The following is a 9,122-nucleotide window of genomic DNA, read 5'->3' as shown; positions in this document are numbered from 1 at the left end:
AGAATGGGAATTTCAGAACACTTAACTGCTCATGAGAAATACATAGACCAAGAGGCAGTTGTTCCAACAGGACAAGGGGGATAAGAAATGGTTTAAAATCAGAAAAAGTATGCAGTAGGGTTGTATCCTTTCTCCATACTTATTCAATCTGTATGCTGAGCAAATAATTCAAGAAGCTGGATCATATGAAGAACATAGCAACAGGATTGAAGGAAGACTCATTAACAACCTGCAATATGCAGATGACTTAACCTTGCTTACTGGAAGCACCGGGCCTGAAGCACTTGCTGATGAAGCTCAAAGACCACAGCCTGCAGTATAGATCACACCTCAATGTGAAGAACACAAAAATCCTCACAACTAGACCAATAAATAATATCATCATTAATGGAGAATATATTGCTTGGGTCCATAATCAACGCTCACGGAAGCAACAATAAAGAAATCAAAAGATACCTTGCTTTAGGCAAATCTGCAAAAGACACCTTTAAAATGGTAAAGAGCAGAGATGACAGACTGGGGACTAAGGTGCGCCTAACTCAGGCCATGGTATTTTCAATCGCTTCACATGCTTGTGAAAGCTAGACAATGAATAAGTAAGATTGCAGAAGAATCGGTGCATTTGATTCATGGTGTTTAAGAATATTGAAAGAACCAGGGCCTGCCAGAAGAACAAACAAGGAGGAAAGAGGTACAGCCAAAATACTCCTTCGAAGCTAGGACTCTGAGTCTTCAACTCTTGCACTTTGAACATGTTAGGAAGGACCAGTCCTGTAAAAGAATATCATACTTGGTAAAATGGAATGTCAGTCAAAAAGAGGAAACCCCTCAATGAGAAGGACTGACACAGTGGCAGCAACAATGGGCTCAAACATAACAATTCTTAGTGCAAGACCAAGTAGTGTTTTGCTCTTTTGTGGATAGGTTTGCTGTGAGTCAGAACCAATTCGACAGCACCAAACAACAGCACTTGTAAGTTCTTCATCACATTCTTTTTCAGTCCTCCCAATAGCTTTGAGGTAGACACTCTTGAAGGGCTTAAAAGTTCCTATAAAGCCACACTTAAACCTAGTGGAGAGTCCTAGGCAGGGCTAGTCATAAACCAGCCATAAGCAGCTGCCAGGTTCTCCCAAAGGGGCACAGGATTCTTACACAGGACATGGAAAATTATAGCCTTCCAATCCTGGTGTAGAGTCCTGATGTGGCACTATAAGATAAGCACTGGACTGTTGTCTGCAAGGTCAGCGGTTCAAACTCAACAGCTGCTCCTCAAAAACCCAATACAGAACTGACTTGATGACACTTAACAACAATATATGTCTTTGATGGAAAACCTAGAAGTAAATTCATATTGGAAGAGTGAGCAATTATACAACAGTTACAATGTCCAATGCATTTCTCCCAGTAGAGGGAAAGAGTGGCAGATGCAGTCATAAATAGCCTGAGTGCCTGCTGAGACCCCTTTTTGAAGGAGAGCCAGCAGCCAGAATATGATGTATGGGCTCTGCCTGTCCCCTTGGGGAATCCTTTAGCAGTGGGAGGAGGTGAGCACCTGACCACTAGAAAAGGAGAGGTCAGAGTTTTCCCAGCAATGAGAAGAGGAAACAGGGCATGAGGGACTGGGGCTGGGCAAACCGAGCAAGAACTGAAGTTAGGAAGAGGCTGAACATCCATTAAGCAGAAGGGTGCGAGCTGGGCCTTATTCACCACTGTGACTTCATTTCTGACCACAAAGCTCTGGCTGGTGAATGAATCCCTCCAGACCAAGAAGTCGAGCAAGCCCCAAATGCCTCCTTGCTGGGTCTGAGACAGTCTAAAAAATAACTTGTACAGTCCCCTTCTTCTGTATTCAGTTTTATTTTCACCTCTTCCCCCTGGAAGAAGCAATATTTTTGAGTACAAAGAAAGGATGCTTGAGAACCAGAGTGGATGCCAAGCTCCTTTCTCTCATCAGGAGATTCTATATTGCAAGAGGAATGACTGGAAAGGGTGACCTTAAGTATAGTTTTAGAGTACAAGGTCTCAATACACCCAGTAAGTTATCACCACACTGTGTCCCCATCACTGTAAGAGGAACACATGCATGGCCTTACCCTAAAGAATGAACAGGTCCTCCCTCACCTGGCCAGAGGTAGATGCTGGCAGCCAAGCCCTAGGATGCCACAACCCTTTGGTCATGGACATGGAAAGGATGGGGTCCTCTATTCTGAGCCTGGGAGAGGGACTAAATGAGGTGGCTCAGGTGACATGGGGGATAATGTGATGGAGGCAGAAGGCCACCGGCCCTGGGAGCAGTGATTCTAGGGGGACTGAGGGACAGTAGGCCTGAGGTTCTTGGTTCAGCATGGAGAAATGGCAGACGGAATCCAGTTGACAGAGGTAGTGCACAGATTCCTCTTCGCTGATCCTGCAGAGAGAGGGAAGGGTACATGATAATCTTTTCAAGCAGCACAGTCTATGCCCCTCCCCTCACCCCCTCTTGCCCTCCTTCACTCACATGTAGCAGAAGGTGGCACTGCTTATCAGTGTCATCCCAGCCTGCTGCTGCCTCAGCATGAGAATCCACCTGGCTTTCTTACCAGGGTGAGTTGGTGAAGGCAAGAGTGGAGCTCCCAAGTTGCATCTGGCTGGGACCCAACACTCAAGAGTCTCCTGGAATATAGCAGCGGCTTTCTCAAAAGTGTTGTGGTCTCTCTCGCGGGGAAAGTATATATAACTGGTCCCAGCTTCTATTGTGACACTAGGAGCTTAACCAGAAAATGTCCATAAAGACCCAATCCCCACCCCATTCCATCCAAGTCCCTGTACTTCCAACCCCAGATCAATTAACCTGCAGTCCCATCAGGGCCTTGCCCAGACACAGGAGGAGGCCCTGGGTCCAGTTGGGACTGAGGGTAAGGGCCACCTGGGTATCCGTCAGGGCCTACACCAGCTGACCCAGCTCCTCATGGCAGAAGGAACAGTTTCCAAATAACCTGACAGAAAGTAGCCAAGGGTCATGATCCTGAACATGCCTTGCCATTATCTTCTAGCACAATAGCCAGGTCCCCACCTACTAGTGATCCTGGGGGTTGAGCTGCAAGGCCTAGGTAAAGTGGCCCATGCTTCATAGTAGAAACCATTTTGGGTAAAGTTGGCACTCAACTCTGAGGAGGAAAGGTGGTAAGGTTCAGAAGAGGCTACCTGAGGATAGGGTGAGGGAGAAAGAGTCTCACTTGCCAGCTCTTGGCTCTGCTGTAAGGCAGCTGCCAGCAGTCCTGGAGATGCCTAGGGATGGGGGACAAAATCAAGCAGGTTCAAGGCTTCTGCTTCACAAATCTTTCTCCTCAATTTAACTGGTTAACAATGCAGTGAGCATCACTAAGCTTTGTAATTTACACAACACTCCTACAAGATGGTATCAGCTCTATCTTCTTCAGGGTCAGGGTGACAGTGATGGGCTCTGTCTGTAGCTCACTTGATCCTAGACCAGAGAACTCTTACTGACTGTTCCTTGGCCCTTAAGTCATGTGACTTCCCAGAGCTGTCACTGGTTCCACCTGAGGAACTCCCACCCACCTCACTTCAGCTGCAGAACTCTGCTTGGGACTCTTTTATCTCGGAGCGCTCTCCTCTTGGCCCATCTTCTCTTAAGGCTCTTGGATCCTGCCTTTGGAGCCCTGGCTCAGTTTTTTGTCTCTTCGAATACTGGGGCGGGTGGGGGGGGGGGCGGTGGCAATCTCCAACCTTGCACAAAGCCAGAGACACAAAACTGCCAGGAAGATGCAGTGAGTCCTGTGGGCAGAAAAAAAAGTTGGGAAGGGGATAGGATGAAGTGTGTCCTAGAGTACAAGAGGGCGAACAGAGGACAGAAAGGGAAGCAAGGGGGCTCTCACCTCTTCCTCACTAAATTACCCCTGAGCTGGGCTTCTGGGGGCTAGATGGAGGACTCTCATCCCTACTGGGGGTAGCTTGGCCTAAAAGGAAGGTGAAAAGATGAGTTGGGCTCATCTTAAGCTGCTGCCTGTTCAGGCACACTTTCCTGGTCCTCAGTGCACTGATCACCTGCCTGTAAACACACTTGCTACTTCTCTGTCCTGCTCCAAGCACTTCTGCTGCAGTCATTTCTTTAGAGGCTGTGATGACAGTGACAATGACGACAACATAGTTTCAGCACTAACTATAAGTAATGGACTGGGATAGGTGTTTTACATGTACTATATCTCACTGGGAGTCCTACAGGATAACCGCTGGACCAAAAGGTCAGTGTGAACTGCAAGGTCAGCAGTTCAAACATACAGCACTCCTAGGAAACCCTATACAGGGTGGCTTTGAATCAGAACTGACTCAATGGCACTTAATCCCTGCAGTTCTATGAGGTGGTTGTTGTTGTCGTTAAAGTGATGCTGAGTTAGTTCCAACTCATAGCCACCCTGTATAAGGATTCTAAGGCTTGTCAATCTTTGTGGGAGCAGAAAGCTTCATCTTCCTCCTGTGGAGTGGCTAGTGGGCTTGCACCTCTGACCTTGTGGTTTGCCTCTGTGCTCCCACTCTGAGGTAGGCATTACTATGAAAACTCTAGTTTTACAGGTAGAAAAAACACACAGGAGAGTCACCAGCCAGAGGTCTCACTGTAAGGAGGGAGACAGGTTCAAGGCGAGGTAGTAGAGTGGACTCCGAAGTCCATGCACGAACCACTTCACATGACCTCTGGAAAGACCCTCTAGTTCCTGAGTCCATAGGCCCCCTGGCAAGAGGACCCTTTGAGCTCTCTCTTCTGTGCTCACAAAGTAGCCTCCTTCCATCTGCAAAGCCCTCTGCTCGCCCATTTCTCCCATCTCCCATCCACCTTCTCCCTTGGCTTCTTCTCTGCTTTCCACTTCCCATGCTTCTCCTCAGCCATCAGCTCCTCAGCCAGGCAGTTAGCTTCCTGAAGGAGGAAGGGCAGATGACAGGAAAAGAGAGAGTCCAGGAAAATGAAAGAGAAAGCAAAAGGGAGGCAAGCAGTATGGAAAGGGCCTGAAAGATTAGGGATAATATAAGGATGGGAATCTGGATGCAGGTGAAACCCAAGCCTCACCTCTTCAGTTGCTACCAGCCTCTGGAGCTTGGTCACCTGAAGCAGGGTTTGAGGACAGGGCCCTGACTCTTGGGGAGAGGACAAGACTTTCAGAGATCACAGAAGGTACGCAGTCCCTTAGCCCCTTGGCCCAGTCACTCTGTCCAGTCATTTCCCTCTCATCACAGAAATGGTTCAGGAGGTAATCTGTCAGGAGGAAGAAAGAAAGAGGGCCATCAGAGAGGGGAGCCCCTGAGGCCAGTGCTCCCCAGGGTTCCAGTCCCTCCATAACCCACCCTGGTGTCACAGATAAACCATAGCGTAGTGGTTACGAATCAGGCTGCGAACCTTAAGGTCAGCGGTTCGAAACTACCAGCCGCTCTGCGGGAGAAAGATGAGGCTTTCTACTCCCGTAAGGATTTACACCCTCGGAAACCCTGTACAGGGTCGCTATGGGTCGGAACCGACTCAAAGGCACTTAACAACAACAACAACACTCCCATCCACATGGAGCCGTGGCAGGCCATGGGGATCACTCTGGATAATCTTTTGAAGAAAACCCATTATGTCCTGGGTAGTGGGGAGGAGCGGATGGTGTTTGGGGGAGCTCTGGGAGAGAGCAAGGGGCTTGGCTGAATTGACCTCTCCACCATGGTAGCCACTAACCAGCCACCGAGCCCAGAGAACCTCACCTTGCCTGAACCTCTCCTACTTCAACTCCTCAAAATCTTCTATACCCGGCTCTCATGGTTTTCCTGTCTTCCTAAGGATTGAGTGTGGCATGTAGCCCAGCCTTCTCCACCACCCGGGATCTCCCCCTTGACCTGCAGCTAGGTCACTAACACAGAGGACCCTGGGATGGAGTCCTTCTACCTACTCTTCCAGCTTCATCCACCATATCCTTAAAGCCCCATATAACCCACCCTGGGGCTGCCTCATGCCTAAAGGAGTACAGCAGCTCCTGGCTGGTCTCTCCCTGTGCTTCTCTCTCCATGCAGCTCACAAAACTGAGCTCACAGCAATCACTCCCCTGCTCAAAAATTGCCAATAGTCCCCAACTGCCAGGACAACAGGAAGGATTTAATGTAGCTCCTCATCCTTAAATTTGAAGCCTTTCAAAAAGCTACTGGGTTGGCTCTTCTGGCCTTTTTAGAATCCATTTCTGCTTAGCTGCCTTCCTCCCTCTAAGGCCAGGCTCCTTTCAGCCTCAGGACCTTACCCCGCTAGTCCCAAATCTCTCCTGACTGTGATTGTACCAAATTATTCAAAAACTGGTTCAAATTCCTTCTCCCCTCGAAGCCTCCCTGTTGTTGTTGTTAGGGGCTGTTGAGTAGGTTCCAATTCATAACAACCCTGGATAGGGTTTCCAAGGAGCAGCTGGTGGGTTTGAACTACTGACCTTTCAGTAAGTAAGTACAGTGCTAATCCTACAGCGCCACACCAAAGCCTCACAAGACCTTTTGATCTCCCATTACTTCTGACCTCTCTGAACCAATCTGCACTTACATAGTCTGGATTGTACAATTTAGAAGGTTATTATTCATCGTTTTTAATTACTTCCCTAATTGGTGAGGTAACACAGAGCTGAAATGTGCTCTATCCTGGGGTTGAGCCACTTATATCCTAGTTTTGACTCTGCTACTGCCTGTCTGCATTATTTTGGGACAAGTCATCTAACTCTGGACCTCAACTTCCTTATCCATAAAAGGAAGAAGAGTTCTTCAGGACCTGGCCCATACATCCCATGATTCAGATGAGAGTCATTTCCTTAGTTAGTGTTGTTGTTAAGTGCCATCAAGTTGGTTCCAACTCATAGCCACCCTCCACAGCGTTTCTGAGGAGTAGCTGGTGAGTTTGAACCACTGACCTTGCAGTTCAAATGGACCTTGTGATCGAGTGCTTACCCTAGAGTGCCACACTAAGACTCTATCAGTTAGCACTGGAGGGAAGGAATCATCATGTCCTATTTAGTATAATTAGGTGTAGAAACAGCAGCCACTCCCTAAGTGGTTGGCTGACTGAGAAACATAGAAGACACATGAAATTCCAGGCTCTGGTAGTGTAGTGGTTACCAATCGGGCTGTGAGCCGCAAGGTCAGCAGTTCGAAACTACCCGCTGTTCCGTGGGAGAAAGATGAGGCGTTCTGTTCCTGTAAAGATTTGCAGCCTTGGAAACCCTGTACAGGGTCGCTATGAGTCGGAACCGAATCCGGCACACAACAACAACAACAACAACAATAATCGACAGGCAACACTTCAGATCACAAAGATACACTCAAATTTCTAATTAGTTTTGGATTCAGGGGCACCCTCAGGAGACAGTCCTGTAATAACAGCATCTTCATTTACTCTTTGAGGCACTTGTGTCAAATTTTGTTCTCACATTCAATTTCCTGGTGAATTTGTTTCAGATTTCCCCCCCAAATGTAGTAGTTTATGCTACTCTCTTAAGTCATTCTATGGCATACATACAAAGGCCTCTAATACCTTCCCAAATCATCCCCTAACCTCTCATCACCCTAACCTAGCCATAGGAGTCTCCTTTGCAATTACTAAAACACACCAAGTGCATACCCATCTCAGAGCTTTTGCAGTTTGCTGTTGTTATTTTCTCTGCTCGGAATGCTCTTTCCCCAGTAAATGGCTCACTTCTTCATCTCCTTTAGATCTTTACTTCTCAGGAAACACTTCTCTGACCATTCCTTTAAAAAAGAGCAACCTCTCAACTCTACCCAGCACTCCTTATCCTCCTACTTTGCCTTTTCCTACCCCCTTATTTGACATACTTTGTTGTTTGTTGGCTAGCTGCTTTACTAATACTTTGAATTCACTGAACGCAAGAATTTTTGTCTGTTTGACTTGCTGCTTTCTTTCCAATACTTAGAAGAGTGTTTGATACATAGATGCTCAGATATTTATGCTGAAGGAATGAACACAGGCAAAGATTAGTGAGGTTATTCTAATAGAGATGTAGCCAAGGATGGTGTTCTCAAAAATCTGAGATCCAGTGAGTTTGGACTGTATCCTGTCAACGGTGGGAGTTGACCTGATTTGGGGAGTGAAAACCTCAAGTGAAATGGAACTGGGGAAGGAAATGAGACTTAGGGTAGAATGGTTAGTTATTAGGCCATTACAACAGCTCCGGTCAAAGAGAATGAGTCAACGAACTAAAACAGTGGCAGAGGAAACAGGAATGAATTTGAGATATTTCAGAAGTAGATTTCAGTGACTTACTAAAACTCACTTACTGGTGTGGCGCTGTGTTAATGCGCCAGACTGCAAAGCCGTTTGAACTGCAAGGTTGGCAGTTCAAGCTCACTAGCTGCTCCTCTGAAACCCTATACAGGGTGGCTTTGGGTTGGACCCAACTCTATGGCACATAACAACAACTAAATAAATGCATGTGGTAAAGGAAAGCAAGACTTTTAGGGTGAGTCTCAGATTTCTGGATTAAGCAAATGAATGGAAATTTGTGTTACTGACCAAAATAGAGATTAGAGGAAAAGCAAAGAATCTGAAAAAATGAATTAACTTCCAGATTTGTTGAGGTTAAAGTTTTAAAAGAGATGCTCAGGAAGTAGTTGGAAGCATATCTTCTCAGTCCCCTTAAATCTGATCCTGTCTACTTGACATCCATTACTAGACAAGGGCATCCAAGCCACTTGACACCTTCTTTACAGCTCCAACCAAAACTTTGATCGCACGTTAGTTAGTGACTTTTCCTAGTTTCAGGGTTTACTCACTGATTCCTATGTCCATTGATTTCCCCTAAGAAACTCCTATCTTCAACTCCTATCCAGCCCACTTCAAACAATTATCTTCCTATGTCGCAGCCTTTCCCCGCCCCTCATCCCGTTGCAGAGCGCCTCCAGCAAAGGGCCTGATCTGGAACCTCCAGAGCACTGCGGACCTCTGGAAACTAGATAAAAGGAGGCGTGGCGGATATAAATAAGGCCCAGTGAAACTGGGCGTCCCTCTCACCTCTTCGCGACGTTCCCAGGACCGAATTCCTAGCAGAGTTTGGGGGCAGCAGTGACCCCCCCCACCCCTCAGCAGGCAGCCGGGAAGCAGAGGGCGTCTAAAG

The 9,122-nt window shown here is 47.2% G+C and overlaps 1 protein-coding gene across 1 annotated transcript; it reads right to left on the bottom strand.

The window, feature by feature from the left end:
- Positions 1-2,224: 2,224 nt before the first annotated feature.
- TTC31 (tetratricopeptide repeat domain 31) lies at positions 2,225-5,936 on the bottom strand. Its single transcript, XM_006878305.1, is given in 15 exon segments — positions 2,225-2,396; positions 2,474-2,487; positions 2,580-2,639; positions 2,641-2,694; positions 2,831-2,975; positions 3,057-3,096; positions 3,099-3,146; positions 3,216-3,267; positions 3,564-3,623; positions 4,829-4,909; positions 5,060-5,145; positions 5,148-5,192; positions 5,195-5,245; positions 5,536-5,647; positions 5,916-5,936. Coding segments are annotated over 15 exon segments (1,041 nt in total).
- Positions 5,937-9,122: the final 3,186 nt, after the last annotated feature.

Source organism: Chrysochloris asiatica, unplaced genomic scaffold, assembly GCF_000296735.1.
Source record: "Chrysochloris asiatica unplaced genomic scaffold, ChrAsi1.0 scaffold00197, whole genome shotgun sequence".
In the NCBI taxonomy this organism is placed as follows: Eukaryota; Metazoa; Chordata; class Mammalia; order Afrosoricida; family Chrysochloridae; genus Chrysochloris; species Chrysochloris asiatica.
This window is presented reverse-complemented; position numbering and strand designations above follow the sequence as displayed.